A 21,142-nucleotide genomic window follows, 5' to 3' on the forward strand; every position below is an offset into this window, starting at 1 on the left:
TTTACTTGAGATTAGCTTGCTAGGTTGCCATGGTAGAGATGCATGTATTATTTACTTGCAGTGTGAGTCTGACTGTAGGGCAGCTTACAGGCTCGTTTTTAGATCTGTTCAAATGGCGAGGATTAAACCCGGTAGTAATCCATGGGGGACAAACTAGTGCGTCTGAGCTGTGTGTCTACCTCCGAATGAGAAGCGAGGAGCTACACAGGAGTGTTGTGGACCATGTAATGTGGCAGAGGGTTTGCAATGGAGGGGACGACGCTGATGGCTGGACAGGAGAAGCCACAGAAACGGGTGAGGTTCCGCGTGGCTTCAGGGAACAGCGGCCGGGTGCTGAAGGAGATGTTCAAGGATGAGGGGCCTTCAGACTCCCTGGATTCAGACTGCACCAGCAGCTCTGATGCAGAATGGGCCAGCACCCCCTCTACAAGTGGAGACGGACACCTGTATGGATACTTGGGCTCTGAGCTGGATGACAGTGAGTGTGAGCCTGATGAACTGCTCATGTACGCAGGGGCCACCAAGGACTGGATGTTCACCACCAAGAGGGTCAACATACTCAGTAAAAATGGGACTGTGAGAGGGGTCAGGCACAAAGTCAGCGCAGGTCAGACGCTGTTTGAAAACCTTCCCAACAATGTAAGTACATCTGATAGGGCCTTGTTTTGTTCTTATTGTTCAATATTTATTAATATTGATATTTTTTATTCAATACGATCTATGTATAACACCAGTTCGCATCAGCATCGTCCCCGTCCTCAAGTCTAGTTACAGGTAGGAGCTACATGTCGGTGTATGGCTGGGATAAAAGCTCACAATAGAGAACAAGGTCACAGAGCAATTAAAGATTAATGATGCATTTCGTTAAGTGTTTGGAGAGAAACTAATCAGGTTAATGAATTCTATGCACTTTCTAATATCCCAGCAGGCAGAAGCGTTTGTTAAACTCTCCAGCTTTTGTGTCGATGCAAAGGTGAAGTCATATCGAAGAAGCCATAAAGAGTCCATAAAGCCATTGTCTTTCTTTTAGGGTTGTGTTAAAGCCTGGGCTGTCACAGTGTGATCTTATCCTCAAAGAGCATTCTTGTGTTTATACATGTTTATGTAAAAATCACATACGCATTGGATTATCATCAATGATGCCAAAAAGCATGTCAGCATATATTTAGCATTTGGGGCGGGAATCACAGAGTAACTCATGTTACGATGCTAGCGTATATGTTGCCCATGATAACGATGGTATCACAACACAGTGATTCTGTAATGCTCGATACGTTGCAAGACAATCAAACACGAACCATCATATTTATGTAACTGAAGAAAGAAAAGGCACAAATCATTTATTCCGCATTTATTGACTGCATTGTGGTGTCAGTTACAAATTATTTGACAAATTAGATGAACCAACGTACAACAAAGTGTATATAAGTTAGTGCCTCACACACAATCTGACTGCCACATGTCATGTTTTTCCTCTTACCTGTGATGCTATTTATCAATTTATAGCACTACATGTAAGATGAAAAAATATGAATTTTTAGATGAATTGTCAAGTAATACTCAAGTCTCTGTTTAGTGAATTGATTTCCAAACGGTAGAACCAAATTGTAACCACAGGCTGTCTGGAAGGGAGGATGAGCACCTTTAAAAGCACAAAAGTCTATGTTACACTTTCTTGAAAGCTTTGCCAATAATACATAACTTATCACTTTATAAGGCACCTTTTATAAAGGGATTAGGAGAGATAACCACACAGCCGCCCAAACACAAGGCCTGGGAAGGGATTAGTTGCCATATTTGGGACAGCCTTTAAGTTAAATCCTCACTCACCTTGACAAACTGTACATCATCTGAAAGTATTCTTAACAGCGTAAAGCATTTTAAGATCCCCGACTGAGACAACAGCTGTTTATTTATGACAGCACTGCATACAATAACGAACAGTATTATCTTTTTTTTTAAACTGAAGATTAACTTTGTGCCTAAGACTTTGGTTCAGTATTATTTTTGACTTATTCTGAATTTTTAATAGTAAGAAGAGCTTATGATCATGATTGTATACAAAACGGTTCATGAACAGGAGCCATTTTTTTTTGGAGTTTTCAGCTGCTGAGCAAAAAAGGCGCTTTATAAATCAGTTATAAGACATTAATAAGCACAACCTTTGCGTTATCATGTGGTGAAGTAGTATCATAAAAATGTACTTAAAATATCAAAATATGCAGAATGGCTCCTCCCACAGTGAAATATTATAATAAAATGTTTTATTATTCTGTTTTTATTATTGTGGTGCCACTTGTACATACTTACATAACAGATCATATATTTTTTTGTAGTAGTGGAGCAAAAGGTAAATTTCCCTCTGAAATGTAGTGGAGTTTCGGTGTAAAGTAGCATAAAATAGAAATATTAAAATATAAGTGTGTCCAAATTGTACTTGTTTAACTATTGTATAAGCACAGTGCTTGAGTAAATGTACTTAGTTACAACCACCACTGGATGTTGACTTATTATTAAGCATTACCAAAGCCATTCAACGTATTAGAAAAGTGGTACCAAACATAAAAAATGGACACAAAAGTGGAAATATCATCATGTTAAATTATGGATACCACAAGAAATGCATTTACCTCTGAGATGCATTTCGAAGGCTGATATCTGAAGTACATATACTAAATTTTACATCATGATCTACAGTATATTGCTGCTGGGAAGCATAATCTAATATCTGCATAGTTATTTTGAACCTTATGGATACAATCAAATACAAAACACTTAATCATTTAACTACATTTAGGATTTTTGCTCCCTCTTAGATCGAGTTTGCTCTTGAATTTGGGCGAATAGTGATCTACACCACTAGTTTCCGTGTGGTGAGGACAACATTTGAGCGCTGCGAGCTGGTCCGGAAGATCTTCCAGAACCACAGGGTGAAGTTTGTGGAGAAGAACATCGCCCTGGACAGCGAGTACGGGAAGGAGCTGGAGGAGCGGTGCAAACGTGTGGGAGAACCTCCTTCATTACCGGTCGTGTTCATTGACGGACATTACCTTGGGGTAAGCTCTTATTCTTACTCCTTTCTTGATACATCAGACATCAATATCTTGTACATCCACACACTAAGTTCATTAAATATTGAATTTTGTTTTACAGGGTGCTGAGAAAATACTAGGCATGAATGAATCAGGAGAGCTTCAAGATCTTCTGATAAAAATCGAGGTTGGTTTTCACAGTGTTTGAACTGGAAATCGCCTCATGAACCATTAAACTCACAAAGGATTTTCCTGTGAATCAACCTGTGATTTGACACACCTGTAAGATATATCATGTTAAAGTGTAAGGTAATTATAAAGTCATAATGAATGAACGCAGACAGGAGCAGTCACTTCCCCTCACCAGTCGTGTCATCAATAAAACAGGAACGCACTGAAATGTAAAAGGTGCACGCACACATCAATAAGTGGCCATCAATAATGGAGGGCGTGTTATTGATTCTGACTCCAACACATTTGTTCGAACACAGCAATGTAGAGCACATCGTTCTGTGAGAGAAACTGAGATTGTGTATACTATTTCTGTTTCTCACTGAGCTGTCACACAAGCACTGGCCGTTTCTCAGGCCTTGGTTGTAATTTGGACAAAACTAGAGTCTAAATAAGCAAATACAAAGCAGTGTCATGGCATTTAAGTCATGCATCCCAGTCCCCGTGGGCTGTTAAGAAAAGTATGCAGCTCTGAAAGGTCATGCATGCGATAATCAGTCCAGAAATGACTTGCAACATGACTTTGTGGTGTTTATGTCTGCAGAGTTATGGGAAATACGCTTTCTTGCTCGCTTTCGTATTTAGCTCATTCTAAAATAGCTGAATCAAATGTATTAAAGTTGACTGATGTGGATTTTATGCAGATGTTGGCTTTGGCTGACAGATTGTTGAAACATTTGCATTTCTTTTCACTAAGTTGGACAAAACGTTGCTGTCAGAAATTTACAATATCTTATACTCAGGATTACAACTCAGAGGGTGTGGTTAGCAGTTACACTGACTAGGTTACTCCTAGTTGTGGTCTAAAATGATATGAGGTAAACACAGCATATGTGACAGACTCCACTGCACCGGGCCAAGAAATAGTCTGGAGCATTACTCTCTGTAAAACCACAACTTTTCATTTCTTATCAATTATTTTTGTACGGATTAAACAAATGAGATATAGGGTGCTAAATGAGTGTGCTCTAGAGGTGCTGGAATGTCTATTTTTCTACCTTTGGACAGAGCCAGACTAGCTGTTTTCCCATTTAAGCTAAGCTAACGTATAGCGAGTAGTATTGTTCTTTTCGTGTGACTCTCGACAAAAAAAGCAGATGTGAATATTTCCCAAAATGTCAGACAATTCCTTTGGAGTTTAAAGTCAGTTATTCTAGCCAAAACCAACTTATTTAAAATGTTGTATCACGGGGAATGTTAATATTTTAGGTGTCAGTATTAAAGATTGGGTATCTTATCTGGAATGTAAATATTGATTTATCCATTTTTCTAGAGGGTACAGCAGCCCCAGACGTGCCAGACCTGTGGAGGCTTTGCCTTCATCCCATGCCCAATGTGCCATGGCAGCAAGATGTCCGTGTTTCGCAACTGCTTCACGGATTCCTTCAAAGCCCTCAAGTGCACCTCCTGCAACGAGAACGGCCTGCAGCCCTGTGTGAGCTGCAGCCACTGAGGATGTTAAGTGCCTGACCCAGCATCCTTAGCTTTTTCTCTGTGACTCTACACAGGTCCTTCAACTGAACTGTAACACAGACAGTGAAATGAAACACAGCAGGACTCTTCCTCCATGGCCATTGTTAGTAAAGAGGAAACACATTTGTAATAAAAATCTGTGAATTTGTGGCTCAGGTGTTGTTTATATGGTATATATCTATAACTCATGACAAGAATGTGTTCATTCTTTATGATCTAGAGCGAGTAACAGCTGACTTCTCCCTTTAGATAATTGCAAAGTTCTCATTGAATCATTTTTGTCCACCTAGGAGCCATGAACTAGTTTCAGCTTTGGTAAACTTAAGCTTGTTATTTGATTAGTGAGGAGGCTCCTTCATTAACAATGCTCGCATTACTAATCCCATATCAGAAAGCGTTAAGGAGAACGGAGACACAGCACAGAGAGGGAAAGTTAAAGGGCTCAATTTGCAGGAAGAAGGCGTGAAACTGGACCTTTGCTTGCAGTGGAGCACCAAACACCACTCAAACCAAATAAAACTTTAGAAATGCAAGATTATGTTTACCTGGGTGTACCTAATAAACTGGCAATGGGGTGTCTAGGCTATAGGAAGTATGAAAAACACACATAGGTTCAAAATAAATCCAGGGAATCAAAAAAATTCCAACATTTTTATTGTTACATTACATATTTCTTGTGCTACATTGGAGCTGAAACAGTCGATTGAAGAAAAACAATAGGTAACTATTGTGTTAATTAACGGTGGCTGCTTTAAGTCATGTTTTTAAGTAGAAATTATTCACATCATGGAGATTGGCTGGTCTCTTCTTTGTGGTAGTAAACTGAATATATCCGACTATTGGTCGGACGAAAGGAAAACATTTGAAGATGTCACGTTTGGCTTCAGGAATTTGTAATTGTGAGATTCCCGAGATTTTATGGACCAAGGGATGATTAGAAAATGAAAGTAATGGACGGTTGCAGTGAAAGTCTACAAACATACATACAGTATAAACATATTCTCCAGTGTGCGCCTCTTGAGTTACGTTTTTTTTCCCCACCAGATGATTAGAAGGGTCTTAAACGATTTTGGAAATACCGTCAGAACAGCAGTAAAATTATATTGAAGATGATGAGGGGTGATTCCAGAAGCAATGTGACTAATGAGTTCAATAATGTAGTGGCTGCAAAGGGATTAAGGTTTGCATTGAATAATTCAACCCTAAGAAGAACGTAATGTGCTCCAGTTTCCTTCAAGCGTAAAAGAAACGATGCATTTTCGCTTTTTGGCGACATCCCCATGAAGAAAAAAAAACCAAGTCACTCCATTATCATCAGATGCGATCCTCGCCGTTTAGTGTTTTAAACGGATGATGTCATTTGTTGGCTGCCATCCAAAGGGTCAGAGAAACGCAGCGCCCGAGCAGCTCAGCTCTCTACGCTGTCATAGCCCTGTACAATGCTGCTTGAACATGATTAGACAAGGCAGCACTGTAAAGAGGCTAAAAGCGTAGAGCAGTGTGGCGGTGATGGTGATCATCATCAGCCGCCATGGAGACCTCTCCTGCCATCACTACCTGGGTTGCTCTCGATGCTTCTGCACCTGTGATTGAAACAGCAACCAAATCGATCATTTGGAGAAAAAAATAGGAAGCAGACAAAGCAAAAAAAACAAAAAACAAAAACAAAGGTTGATGAGGTTTTTCCTGCATGGGTAGTGGGAGATGATTACACTGCTGCACAAAAATCGCCCTTCTTTAATTCAATTCCGCACCGAAGATTAATGGGGGCTTGGGATTTTGTAACCGCAGGCTTGTGGTGATGGAGGGGAGGTTGCATGAAAATCTGAGACCCCAAACTGTGCGGGTTTACTGCGCCCCCCCATCTGTGGGCTGTTGGAGACGGGGAGGGGGAAAAAAATCAGTATGCATCGAATATTATAACAAAAACAGCAACATTTTCTTTAAATCCTCTCACAATTTTCAAAACAAAGAAACAAATGAATGATAGTGAACGTGAGGGTGTGATGCGCGGAAGGACTGAAGATGTGTTTGGTGATCTCCAGACGTGACAGGCGCGTCTCGACGCACGTTTATAATAATGTGCAAAAAATCACCGTGAGGATCTGCTGCTATGTTTTGAATCGGCGTGCACAAGCGACCCTTTTTCTTTCTCTGCGGAGGGGAGACATGGAAGGAAACAAGATGGGCAGCGGCACTGGCACAACTGACTTGGGAATGGTATGACGAGACATGACACTGATATGCGCGCAACACCCAAAATGTTAAGACAACATTCAATGGTCTAAAAACCTGCAATGGAGTTTGTCCGCATTGTCTCCGCTCTCCGGGATCGGCGAAACATTATTTCAGTCGAGTAGTCTAGCGTGGGTCCAGCCGCGATGCTGTGCGTAATGTTTTGAACGGTCGGTCAATGCGCAGACTGGTTGGAAATGACTGTTTTTATTGACGTCAGCGTACAGGCTAGTGCACCCCCTCTCTCTCATCCCTACAACTGCACCATCTAATGGACTTGGGTTTGCATTCCAGTCAACCATCTGAGCTTAAAACAAGAAACAGGCCTGTAATCCAAAAAAAAAAAAAGAAGATGCAAAGTTGGAAAACGTTCTTTGTTCTTCCACAAGGTCCGAGGGTCATTCACTGGGTTTACAGTCCGGGTACGGGCTCCTACAGCTCCAGAAGTTGTCCTCCACAGTGTTAATAATCACACACTACACATGAAGCAGTGTTGAAATGACATTTGACAGAAAAAGGAAAAGCCCAAATAATTTAATAAATTATTTTAAATTTATTCCAACTCCTTCAGCAGTGGCAACATAGTTACAACCAACAATAGGGGAAAATATTACACTATTAACACCTTCAAAAATATATATCCGCCCTCCCAACAGAGATGAAATGGCTCCGGCCATGCGCCTCCTGAAGCAGAGGGACATGTTTTAGCAGGCAGGTGTGTCCTATGCTGCTGCGGCGACAGCAAGTCAATGCAGAATGAAAAGCAAAAGCAGTCACTTTATGTTTCGCACAGGTAAATCAGCAGAAGTAGGAGATGATTCAGTTGATAATATAATACACACACTGTACAGGGTGAGATCCTGAATGGTTAAAAGCCTGTTTGAGACGGGGCTGGTCCAATCCTTTGGTACAATTTGTCATCATGGACCTTTTTATTTACACTGGAAATTGTGCATCCCTCCAGTACCTCATCTTTGGATCAGTGCAGTCAGTCACCTGCTGATCAGCTGCCAAACCTCACAACACAGAGTTTCTGGGTTTGGACTTGTGAAGCTGGCAAAGAGAGAAATGAAGTAAAAAAGAGGGAGGCCACTGCCTATAATGTCATGCCTCGGCTTGGAAGGATGTTCACTCTTTCCATTTGACCTTGTGAAAAGATCGACCTGTCCAGTAAATGGTTTATTAATATATTTGTAAGACTTTCAACTCAATATCGCAGGAATATACTGATTTTACGTGATAACACCTTGTTTTCTAAATATTTTTTTTTTTGCACAAGATGATGCTTAATAAGTGCTACTGTATTTGACCTCTCCAACTCTAGCATACAATCAAATGAAAAGTCTTAACACACTTTGTGTTTTTTTTCTCACTGTAATAGTAATAAAAACCTATTCATCACACACCGCCTTCATTAGAGAACCTGCAGCAGCATCATACTCTCTTCAGTTTCTGTTTTTACATTAAAGGAAAAAACAAAAATCTAATATTGTCTAGCAGTTAAATAAATCTCTAAGTGTGAATATGTAGCTCTCAGGTTTCTTTCGTACTACTGAAAGAAACGCTACCGCTGTGGTTCAAGCATCACATTAAAGTAAAGTACAAGTCTGGTAAATTAAACTGGTCCTGTTCTGCAATTTTGTTTTTGAAATAGTCATGATTTCCCCTGAATCCGAAACACATTCAATACTCAGTTCAAGAAAACAACCAGAAGACTAAACTGTCATATATGTATGAGAACTGCAACAGAGATTTAAATTTCTCTTTAAATTCAAGAAGACTGATGACAGTTTTTAGTCTTAAGCCAGAGACATGAACCTCCGGCAGGTTGAATTCTTGGAGACACTGTCCTCCAGTATTGTCGCGGATTATTCTACAGTAAGACTCGTTGAGTTGTGCAGAGACGGAGGTTTGTTTTGTGGTGGTCAGAATGGGAGGCAGACAGCGGGGGCAGGCTTGGCCCTCCTTTCACCTTTCATCTTCTTTTTACAGTGGGATGTTTCCTCAGCAGAGAGCCGTCAGGTATTATAGTATCTCCAAGTCTACATGACGAACCTCTGGGTTACGTTGCTATGGAGGAAGAAAAAAGGGTTAATCAGGGGAAATCTGCCTGTGTTGTGCAGATGAATTAATTCCAATAAACAAATATAATAATACAATCCTGAAATGGTAGATAGGTATTTTGTACAGAACAATTTGGACAAGTTTAATATTTCACAACCTTCAGTTCTTTCTCCAAGCGGTCCACCTCGGCCCCCAGCGTGTCAATGATGTTCTCCCCGTGTTTCAGCATGAAGCTCTCCAGCTCCTCGGGGGTTTTCACCAGCTGAATTTCCTGCATAGAAACAAAAGACCGCACTTCATTTCAGTCAGTAGAGATAAAGAATATAGATGCATAATGGACACAGCAAAAGCCAGGGACACACCAGAAGACATAAAAGATCACGCATTTTATGAGTGACAGATTATTTTATGAAATCAAGTTCAGGCTTTTTCAGATTCCAAAAAGATACCAATTTTTGTTCAGGACCACTGTGAGTCTACCGAAGTCCACAGATAAAAGATAATCTGGAGACTACCTATTGTGACTTGTAGATACCAGTGCAAAAAATATCCTGATAATGATCCGTTTTTGTTATTAAAAGTCACTGTTTTATCTGCAATGTAAGGCAAATCGTGTTAAAAAGTTTCCTTGTGGAATGTGCAGCAGCGCTTCCCTCAATCAAGAGGTACATAAACATTTATGGTCTGGAAAATGACAACATTTTGTGCACTTTTTTACGACTCATAACTGTGACAATGGCATAAATAGAAAAAAAAAAAAACTGGAATAACCCTTAATGACTGAACATTCTTTGTTCTTAATGGATTTGTGATTTGTTCAGTGTGTCCTTGGCAGTTGTTAGCAACAAGCAGTCAGAGCAATTCATAATGCAGCTCAAAAGACATGTTTATTCCCTACCATTTATCACAGTAATAAAATGTAGAGATAAAAAAGTTAAATTAGAAATACTAATGAAATAGGATGCTTTTAAAAACTACATAAGAAAATATTGACACCAGTATAAAAAACAAAAACAACCACGTACATTAAGGATTTGGTCAATGTCTTGTTTTTCCAGATAAGACCGCGTCACCACTCGCCCGTCAAAGTCAACCTCAGCCTTGAAGCGCACTTTGCTCAGCCCCAGATCAGTGGCCTTCACATCGTGGATGGCCCTGCTCATAATAAAATACAGAATATCAGGAGTTCTTCAGGTTAAGCAGGTAAAAAAACTTCAGACTTTATTACACAACTTTGTTGAATACTTGATTCTGATTGGTCCATTATGCCATACAGACTTTTATCTCTGAACAACAGAGCGCAGCTACGGACACAGATCAAAGACTCTGGAGGACCAATTTTTTATTAAAATCTTTTTAAAACAATATTTTGTGTCAAATTATTAATGTATTTAGTATCAAGCTGTTTATTAAGCAGGATAATGTAGAGTGAGCCGTCATTATTTATAAATAAAACCCTTCAGGGTGATTCAAGACCCCTTCGCATCAACCTATTGGGGTTGAATTCACAATAATGACCTGCTTGCTCGCCATTATCCCTTAGTTGACTTAGTCAGAGAGCAAAATATCATTATTGGACACTTCACTGGATTTACGCTACGACACCATGTGTTTACAATCTAATGTCAATAATGTACAATGAAACTGGGTACAAGACCACGTTTAGTTTGTTACAATCTGACGGCCATTTACCTCTGATCTCAAGATATCCGAATGAAAATAGATTCTATGGGAACCCACAAGTCCCATCTTTACAGACAGGCCTGTTTTATGATACTCCCAGACAGTTTTGGGCAAAAGAAAAAAATGCAGTTTTTCTCATGCAGTACTAATGTGGTATTTTCACCTATTCGAAAATGGTGTATTTCTGCACACTGTGGTCCCTAACCAGTCTTGAATCGTATAAAATGGGCATGATTGGAAAACTGAGACTCTTGAGGATTCAATGAGCCCGATTGTATCCACGTGTGATGTTGTTAGACCCTGTGACAAAGGCATTACACTGGATCACTTTGCGTGTACAGCTGGCCTTAAAGGTGGTTGCACGTTGATACCGGTAAATACCAGATGGTCTCTTTTAAGCCTGCATAATATCATCCACATTGGTAGATCATGTGGTCTTGAGTTGAAATTAATTGGATTCACATGAGTAATTCCAGACCCTACTTCCTACTTCAAGACCTGGTTCATGTTTTACAGCTGTGGAGGTGTGTGCGTGTGTGTGTGTGTGTTTGTCACTTCCTGACCTTACTGCAGGGTCGTTCTCCAGGAACTCGGTTAGTTTCTGTACACGGTCAGCCTGTATGGAGCGACCCAGCAGAGCCTCAGTGTTAGTGTAGATGAGGAAGGCTGAGACGCTGCCCAGCAACGTGCCGACGCAGAGAGAACCCAAACTGTCAAAGTGGGGGTTACCTAGGATGACAGGTGGAGAGGGCCAGAGGAAAAGAAATTGAAAGAAAGAATCAGTAAAGCCTTAGAAATCTGTATCAAATTGACCAAAGTACAAATATGTGAGAGAACGATTATCCTGATGGTACATTATCCATAGAAGAATAATAGATAATTTATCATAGGTAGTGGCGATAAAAAGAAGCAATAAACTATGGACTCATTAACTGCATGACTCAGGAAAAGTGAATAGATTGAAGCTCCAACAATTCAACAATGTCTTCATGTCTTTTTGTTCACCTGTGAGTGAGGTGAGCCCCATGCAGCTAGCAGCCATGATGACTCCTATTACCGCAGCAGCATCCTCCAGCAGCACTACATTAGTACTCGGGTCCCGACTCTGCATTACTGCACACATAAAAACAACACAAGACCACATTTACACTTGTACTTTAAAAGGACTGCATTTTCATAGCGCTTTATCCAAAGCACTTTACAATTTAGCCTCTCATTCACCCATTTCCACACACAGACACACAAACACACAGTTCACCTTAAATGGATAATAAAGTTGCGTGCCCCTCCACCACTCATTAGACTTCTCATTGGCGAGGTATTCCGATATACGGTGCCGCTGTCATAACGCACGACTGTGGCTATTTATAGAGTCCGTAGTGCCAATTCAAACGTTTCTGTAAACCATCGTTGCGGTAAAATCTCAATCCCAATCATGAAATGTTAGAAGGGTGATCAGCAATTCATTCATAGAGCTCGTGTTGAAAATGACTTTACAAAGTGCTTCACGATTCAGGATCAAAATGAAACGATCATTAACAGGGAGATGATGGTGCAAACGTAAATATTAAGAATGACGAAATTCATAACTAGTATTAATAATTTAAATGTATAAATGTATTGACATTTTACAGAACGCTGTGTAACCTGATAAAATAATAAGCCAATCAGTGAACTTTGCAAACAATCTAACTCAACAGCGCGCACCTTTTCACTACACATTCTTCCTTTCTACATCCAAGTGTGTATGGAGAAAGGCGTACGCATGGTGTTTGTGCGTACATGTCGTTTATGCATCTAACTACTTCAATATTACTCCAGAGATTAGATCCGTCCATATCAAACTGAATGCAGGTGTATTCAGCCTTTCTGGGACCATCTCTCTCTCTCTTTCTCTCGTTTGTGTTTGTGCTTGACCCACATTCTACGTGTTTGGATCTGGTTCTCAGTCCTGCAGGACTGATTCAGCCTCTCCTCTGGTCTCTCTCGTTTTCCCTCCCTCTGTGTGTGTGTGTGTGTGTGTCTTCCTTCTATATGTGTGAATGATGTGCTTCAGTTTTGTTTCATGTGTTTTTGTGTAACCTGTCCATTTTCCAGGTGTCCATAGTGGAGACAAGTTTGTGTGGCTCCGGCTCCAGGTTATACCTGGAAGCTGCTTGACATCTTCCTGGATCCACATAATTGTTCACATTATATGCATATTTTTTTCATTTAGATTGTCAATATTATGAAGTTAATTTGTTGGTTGTTCTGTACACACGTCTATTGCATGTCTATCTGTCCTGGGAGAGAAATCCCTCTTCAGTGGCTCTTCTTAAGGTTTCTTTCATTTTTCCCCTCCCGTTATACTTTTTTTGGGGAAGTTTATCCAAAGCGAGGGTCTAAGGAGAAAGAGTGTGATCTGCTGCACAGACTGAAAAGCCCCTTGGGGAACCTTTGTGATACTGGGCCAATATACATAAAAGTTTACTTGACTTGAGTATTCTCCTAACCTCTGGTCTGCTAAGATCAAAATCACATCATACGGTATATGTGGCTAGGAGACATTTTTAGTTACACCCAGCCATTTTGCAGTCACAGTCCATCTAATTAATAATTCCAAGAGTCATTTCGATGCTCGGTGTAAATGGCAGCATTAGACTCAATTAATAATAAAAAACAAAACAAAACAGTTGTACATACCATATTCATAAAAAGACAGTCCATGCAGTTGGGCGCTCCTCTTGATTTCATTGACGGCCACTAGTAACGTGGCTGAGAAAGAAAAAAAAAAGAGATGCTTCAGTACAAAGTCTACTTTATATCAAAAAATGTCACCAACGATACAAAGTTTCATTTTTATAAACTACCTCCTTCAGACACCAGAGAGCCCGCCAAAATACAATAAGCCTGTAACACAGAAACATGATGTGTTGGCTCATTATTCTCCTTTATACAACTTGGATAACAGACACAAGTCAACAGACACTCACCCATAAAAGAGATTCAATGGGCTCTGGGTGCAGCAATCCCATAATGCCATGGTACCAGGAAAGGCCTGCTCCCATCATGAAAATGCCCACACCACTGATAAGGGAGGCAATGTAGCGCATGTTGGAGAAGCCATACCTGGAGAAGACATGCTCTATGTCATTTTAACAAACCAAAACTGATTCTTACCCATTAACAGCATTTAGACCACCATTAGGCAACACATGCCTACCTGTTGTTTTCAAAGGATTAAAAGTTACTTGTGCAAACGTTTACATCTGTAGACTGTGACTTATACTTCTACTCTTTGCATTGTGGCCAAAATACATGGGGAATGGACGTGGCACGACGTGGCTGCTGCAGCATGCCCACGCATCATCTCTATTTTTACACGGCTCGTCTATTTTCTTCCTCTACGCGCTGCTACCTGATCAGCCATCAGATAAAAACTACATAGAACTTTGTAAAAGTGCGTACAATCTGTTTCAAAAGAATTAAAATAAATACCTAATTGTACGAGATGCAATGTAAACCAGAAGACAACCGTATCTTTGATTTTGCAGTTAAAACGATTCCGTTAATTAATTCAGCACTAGTTAATTATAACATGTGTTTCCAAACCCTGCATGACCAACTGCATTATCACTTAAACTCAAAGCTGTAGCAGGAAAAAAGCCTTGCTGTCCATGCCCCACGTATGTTATAATAACCGATTTTCTTTTGAGGGCTGCTCATGTTCCTCTCATCATCATCATCATCATCATCATCATCATCATCATCTTTTTTTAACAGTACAATAAGGTTTGGTGCTTACGGGTGTCCAGCGTCAGGATTGCGGACAGATTGGCTAATTCCCAGGGCCAGCAGAGCCTGGTTGCAGGTGTCGGCTAGAGAGTGGATGGCCTCTGAGAACATGCTAGCTGATCCAGTGTAAATCCAAGCCAGGAGCTTGAAGAAGAAATTCAGCCCATTGCTGAGGACAAAGAAAAACAAGTAGATGGAAAGAAATGTGAATTTGTACCAACTAAAATGTAATTTCATGGTCTGTAGATGTATCAGGTAGTTTTTACTGGACAGAAAAAGTTAGCTACCTGATAATGTGGCTGTTAAATGTAGACAAACAAATTTAGCTGGAGGCTAAAGTTAAACTGATTAAGAATGTACAATTACACACATTTTCCATTACTCAACTATTTTCTGTTTATTACAAAGCATTTCAGTTTTTCTGGACCACAGAATTCACAACCAGATTGGAGCGCTCCTTGACTTAACTAATTGAGTCCTTGTGCATACTAAATGAAGGAAACGTTTTGCTGTTCATGTGACTGCACATGTCCTTTAACACAATCATCCTAATCCAATAGGCTACAGGATCTCGTGTGAGACAAGGTCCCATGCAGTCCCCAAATAGAAACTTTTAGATCTTTACTAGTGAGGATCAAAACCAAACTCTACAGTGCATGGTATTTTTTTTTTTTAGACAAAAGTACGTCTACTTTCCACATTTTCATTCATCCGACTGTATGTAGTAACCCTGCTGAGAACTGGTGGAATCTCTCAAATCCAATTCCTCAAACTCTGTGTGCTACAACTCAGTAAAGGCAGAACAGAGATACTTTAAATTACAACAAAACCAAACAGCAGTCAGAAGCCCCATTCACACATGCACTACAAACCTGAACTCATCTAAACATTAACCTGAAGGGGCTGTATGTGGGAACGCAGATGTCCGAATCACTTGGATCGGTCATCAAAAAGGACTTTCCCCTGCTAGCTCCATAGTACAAAGTCTGTGTTAATGTCCGATGGGGCCCATGTGTGAGGACAGACGGCGATCTAAGCCTGCTCCAAAAATAATATCCGGACCAAGTTCATATGAGAAAACGGCTAGAAACTAGGGTGAGAGAATTACAACTTACATGCAAATAGCTACCATGACCACCTTCCCCGGTCCTTGTAGAAAAGTTGTCCTCTGGCCTGATCGAGGCTTTGTGGAGTAAAGAAAAAGTTAAGGGAAATTTAGCAACCAGCCTTTGATTTAATATACACATGGTTGAGAATTTCCAGCTCTGTTATCATGACAGACTTATACAGTTGATGTTATCTCACTGTTACTGTGGGAATACTGTGGAAAAACAAACCAGCAGAATATACTGTAGAATATACCATGACATACTAGAGAAGTGTACAATAGTACGGTATAGTCATTAAAATAGCATCACTGTACACTAAGAGGGGGGACTTCATGAATGACAACAGATAATGACATTGACATATAGACGCAATGACCTCTGTGACAAAGACAAAGGTCACGCAAATACACCACTAATGTCCACATTACCTTCACATATAGAACATGATGTAGAGAATTACTCATATTATCAAACAAAATGGCAGGCGAAAATCAAAGTGCTCACCTTCGTGTTTCCCCAAAAGTCTTTGTATTCCTTCAACAACTGTTGATTCCGAAAGATATCTGGAGATGAGCAAATAAGAGACACAAATAAAAAACATGTGTTCAACGGTTCACAGGCCAAATTGTTAATGACCGCTGTGAAATACTAAGCAGGTAAGTTGTACAAATATTCACAAAATGACTGTTTTGTGCACAGTTTTAACATTAAAAGATGGTTCCACATATGGGGAAGATGTTTATTCACTTTCTGGTTAGGTTGGTTGGTTGGGTAGATGTGGTTAGGTTAGATAGTGTTAGCAATACCAGTTGATAACAACGCATTATGCAGTATTTTGAAAGTACAAACATTGTAGCAATGTGTCGACAGACGGAAGCTGGACATTACTGTGTGTATGACTTATTAAAAGTTACTCAAATAAGACAGAAGTGCAAATAAACAGTGTATTCCTAAAGCTTTAACTACGGTTGATGCCATGTAGGATTTTCGGGGTCTCCAAGGAAATCACTATTTCCGAGTTACACTGAAATGCAGTATATGAAAGTGGTATTGATCTTCTTATGAAACTCTATGCCAGAAAGTAAAAATGCATATTTCCTGAAATAAAAAATAAAAACCTACTCTCTTGGTACTCTCTCTCCACCTCTCTCCTGAGATTTCTCTCTCGGGCCAGAGCTTCATGGCTTCCCCACACCTCCAGTGCTCTAATAGTTAGAGAAAAAATAAATGAATCAATCAATCAATGGATGATATGTTAAAATTTTCCAGCCACTGTCAGACCTGCAACTGGCCATTGGCAATATATATTTGTGTGTGTGTGTGTGTGGTGGCGGCCAGTAATATACAAAATCAGAAACTGTAAGGATGTATTCCTCCGCTTATTTTCTTCAATACACAGAAAAATACACAGTAAAAATATTGTACATCTTCTGAATTCAAGTTTCTCTCACTAATCTCACTAAACTAATTCGCTAGCTAAATTGCCCTGTTAACTCTTCCCGGCTCCCTGATGAGAAACTGCCTGAATGTGATTTTTTCGAAGCAGACCATTAAATAAGCTAAGTCAAATGCTAACTATCGCCCCTTATCACCCTAAAAACAATGACCAGCAGTGATCTTAGGCATCGTCAATAGGCTTTATATTCGACAAATCGTCCAGCCCTAGTTTGAGTAGTTATTTGTTGGATCACTTATGGGGTTGTATTCTTGATATCTCTTTAAATGTAAAGCAAAAAGGTGCAGAACTAACTTGGCCTCGACGTCTGACCGCAAAAAAACAGTGAAAGCCTCTGTGTCATCGTGGGGGCTGCGCCTTCTGATCTTCCGAAGCTGCTCCAGATCACTGTGAACACATAAGGGGAAGGGGTATGAAAAAGATTTAGGAAGACCTGAGTTAAACAATGTTGGGCAGTCTTATATCAGCTAATTACAACTGCATGCTTGCTTATTAACTCAAAGGAATTTGTGTTGTGGTTTGCCAGCATCTCAGCTAACATGGTTACCCTAAACACATGAGCATTCAATACCGTTAATTTAAGCTTTGCCATTGTGTTACTTTATATATCAAATAAATTCAACACTACACAGTTAGTTTGGGGAACATGAGTTACCTTGGTTTGAGGCAGAACTCATTCATGGCTCTGACTGCTGTGATAAAGTTGTTCTGAGTGTACTTTGTTCCATAATCCCTTTTCTTCAGGACTGCCCGAACTGCATATGACAACAGAGGGAAATAATTTTACAGGCTTTCATCTGCATTCATTAGTCCTTAACACTCGAAAGAAACTGAAATTGAAACTGAATATAAATCACCAAGGATTCATTCATTACCTTTCACTTGAATTGTCTCAGCTTTAGTCAGCCCCTGAGGGGTTGAATCTATGAGAGAAAATATTTAAATTGAATCAAAAATGTAAAATAAAGAGAAATTCTTCTGGGGGACTTCTGAATAGTCTTAAACATCTCAACTTACCAGTAACAGTTCCTGGCGCTTCTGTTGGCGGGGCATGCAATAAGCCAACAGTTTGAGAAGTTTTAAAACAGGAAAATAGTACAAATTAATGTAAACAATACACACAAAACACCAAGAACAGACAGGCATCAAACATCTCAATAGGGATAAAACAGTTATGATCGTGACAGTCATGATGAACCACAATAAAATCCCTGACGGTTAGTGCCATTTCAAATTTGAATTATTGTTAAAATTGTGTTGAAGACTCATGTTAAATACTATCCAGCATCAAACAAAGTTTGCAACAGTCTCCCAGAAGCAGCATGCAGCATGGGTTTGTTTTGCATCAATAAAAACATGGAGAAATCGCAACAACCATCCCTGTCTTCTTAAGACCCATTTGTATTTATGTCAATTGTATGAGGTCATTCCATTTACTAAAATGTAACACAGAGGATAGCCTGTAATAATAATTTTACTAATTATAATAATAATAATAATAATCATAATGTAACAACAGTGTGTGTAGCAGTACTGTTTGAACATTTTTAGCACATTTTAATACCACTGCAGTATTCAGAAACATTTAATTGAGTCACCTGTTGAACCTGAGGTGGCTTTTACAGCAGCAAACAGGAGCTTTCCCGCTGACGGAGCATCCCCTGATGCTGATTTTGGGGGATCATCTTTGCCGTTCCCAGAGGTAGAGTAGTACTGCAAATTTCCCAGCCCTAGAGAAGCAACACGGCAGTCTGGAAGGCTGAACCACAAGTTATGTATGCCTCCATTCTGCCAACCTATGCAAAAGAATGAATGACAACACTCTGTTTACTATGCAGTACAACTGAAGAAACAAATGGACCTGCTCATCAGCCTCTCTGTAGAGAGGGTGCAGCAGATCCACCAGCTTTGAGTGGCAACTGTAAAGTTTCATTCTGCAAAACATCTTCTTTTTTTTTTGTAAAAGGAGCAAAGTCTTGGGACTTCCTACCTGATCACTTGCTGCAAACTTCAACATTTTTAAGAGTTACCAAATCCTGGTTATTTCAGCAACAAACTCATGTCTAGTTATCTGTAGCTATGTTACAACTAAATGTGTTTAATTGTATATTTTTGTACTAAGTTTATCTTCTTTATACATTGTGCTTTATTGTTTCCCGCTGTACTCTGTTCACCTTCTTTTTACCTCATTGTTTTACTCTCTTTTTTCCACAAAGGCCCTTCTAAGGACGGGTGTCTCAAATTAGCACTATGATACTTGCATTAAATTGCTGTTCTCAGTTTGTCGATGTACACATATGTCCCCATCAAATGAACAATAAATACACAATAAATGTACAAGATGAGGCAGAGTAGTAAAGGTGTAATAGCCGACTCTGACATCTAGTATATTAAATATTCCTCACCGTAGCACAGCTGGGGGAGCCTCGGGGTCCGATGTGACAGGGGCGCCCTGTGCTGCAAGGAGACCCTGCAGAAGATGTGCCATGGTCTGTGGGCCAGGCTGGGAAACATCCTCGCTGTAGCGGGGCTCGGTGCTGATGAAGTGCAGGAACTTTCTATGCGAAGTCACAGATAGTCACAGTTAGCCCTGATAGTCACTGTTGTGCTAGCTTGTCAACTTAACCCACTTCAGACAGATTAACGCCAAGACATCGCCTCTCTAACATCTGACAGATTCATCAAGCAGTAACGTTAGCGTCGCCATAAACGAACCTAAATATAAGACACAGTTGTCATTAGTAACTGAAATGTTTCTCATTGATAATCAGTGGAAATATTGCTTTCGCATTGCTACAGCGCCACCCACACCGGCGACTACGGAGCCATAAACTTGGCTAACCGAGCTAACTTAGCACCGTGAGCTAACCTCGTTAGCCGCAGACAGTAACAACTACTGTGTAACATTTAATTCACACAAAAACTACTGCGACTGATAAGCGAGCACATTTATAAGAGGTCATTAAATAAACGAAAGCCGGTACCTTTCTATTGTGAGGTTTGTTCTGCATAATATGTGTCCATTTTGAGAATCTATGGTCAGACTGATGCAAACGCCACTTTGGACGGAGGGTAGCGCTACAAACACACACACACACACACAAACGTAACCTGTGACACGCAAGTGACGCAGATCTATTCTCGCGATAGCGCGGTCACTCTCAATGTTAGGTTAACCAGTATCGCGATATTCGGAAAACTGTTATAGTAACAAGGTCATATTTATCCTGGATGCATTATATGCATAAGTTCTTGCTGTTGTTTACATCAAACTATATCAAATACAGTTAAGAAGAAAGGTTGAATTGATTGTGAAAAAAATGAAAGTAGGCTCCTATGTGGTGGAAGATCATTTATTTTGGTAAACATGCAATACAGTCTTCAGTCTTGCAATATACAGTGCCTATATAAAGTCATGATACCCTTTTGTCACTTTTTTTGTTTTACAGCTTGAAATGATAATACATTTAAATATATATATTTCCAGCGTTATTTACGTATTTTGCCTTACAACATTCAAGTGAATTATTATTATTTTTTAATTTCTGAAAAAGTTATTTAAGAAAAATAAGAAAGACTAGAATAGCAGTGTTGGAAAAGTGTCGAGTCCCTAGAATAACCATCATAAACACTCTCAGGTATAACCAATCACCTTCCAGATTACATCCAAACTGGCCTCCACCTGACATCAATTGGGGTGTTTTTGATTTTACTTCAGAATAAAATCAGCTGTTCCTTCAGGATTCCACTCCTGGTAGTGCATGGTAAAACAAATAATTCACCATGGTTGGAAAGATGCTTTCAAAAGAGCTCTGGGATAAAGTTGTGGATAGGCACAAGTTAGGAGAAGGATATAAAAAGATTTTAACTATCCCTCTGAGTATCGTTAAGAATTGTCCAGAAGTGGAAGGCATATGGCCTTGCCGAGATCATGCTGCCCCTCCAAACTGGATGACTGAGAAAGGAAAAGATTGATCAGGGAAGCTACCAAGAGGCCCATGGTGACCTTGAAGGAGTTATAAGACTTAATAGCAAAGGCTGGTCAATCTGTGCATGTGACAACAATTACAAAGTTCTACATGTAT

At 39.9% G+C, this 21,142-nt stretch overlaps 2 protein-coding genes across 3 annotated transcripts; one reads left to right on the forward strand and one right to left on the reverse strand.

Moving 5' to 3' along the window:
• Window positions 1–246: 246 nt before the first annotated feature.
• On the forward strand, window positions 247–4,716 carry grxcr1a (glutaredoxin and cysteine rich domain containing 1 a; the record flags this gene model as incomplete). The annotated part of the gene is made up of 4 exons (XM_083915027.1): window positions 247–639; window positions 2,817–3,056; window positions 3,154–3,219; window positions 4,537–4,716. 4 exons carry the CDS (start codon window positions 247–249, stop codon window positions 4,714–4,716), a joined length of 879 nt encoding a protein of 292 aa, XP_083771153.1.
• A 2,953-nt stretch (window positions 4,717–7,669) lies between these two features.
• slc30a9 (solute carrier family 30 member 9) lies at window positions 7,670–20,141 on the reverse strand. Of its 2 annotated transcripts, XM_083915413.1 has the most exons (19): window positions 20,042–20,141; window positions 19,463–19,615; window positions 18,656–18,853; window positions 18,075–18,095; window positions 17,933–17,980; window positions 17,713–17,812; window positions 17,352–17,444; window positions 16,724–16,806; window positions 16,106–16,164; window positions 15,608–15,675; window positions 14,503–14,661; window positions 13,691–13,826; window positions 13,568–13,607; window positions 13,401–13,472; window positions 11,724–11,831; window positions 11,282–11,447; window positions 10,061–10,190; window positions 9,193–9,306; window positions 7,670–9,041 (listed from the first exon to the last, which is right to left on the reverse strand). In XM_083915413.1, the coding sequence occupies exons 2-19, from the start codon at window positions 19,569–19,571 to the stop codon at window positions 8,997–8,999; spliced, it is 1,749 nt and encodes a 582-aa protein (XP_083771539.1). In that variant the 5' UTR covers window positions 19,572–19,615; window positions 20,042–20,141; the 3' UTR covers window positions 7,670–8,996. The 2 variants fall into 2 exon arrangements, with proteins under 2 accessions (XP_083771539.1, XP_083771540.1); XM_083915414.1 differs by lacking the exon at window positions 18,075–18,095.
• Between the last annotated feature and the right edge of the window lie 1,001 nt (window positions 20,142–21,142).

Source organism: Echiichthys vipera (genome assembly GCF_963691815.1).
Source record: "Echiichthys vipera genome assembly, chromosome: 6".
NCBI lineage: Eukaryota > Metazoa > Chordata > Actinopteri > Perciformes > Trachinidae > Echiichthys > Echiichthys vipera.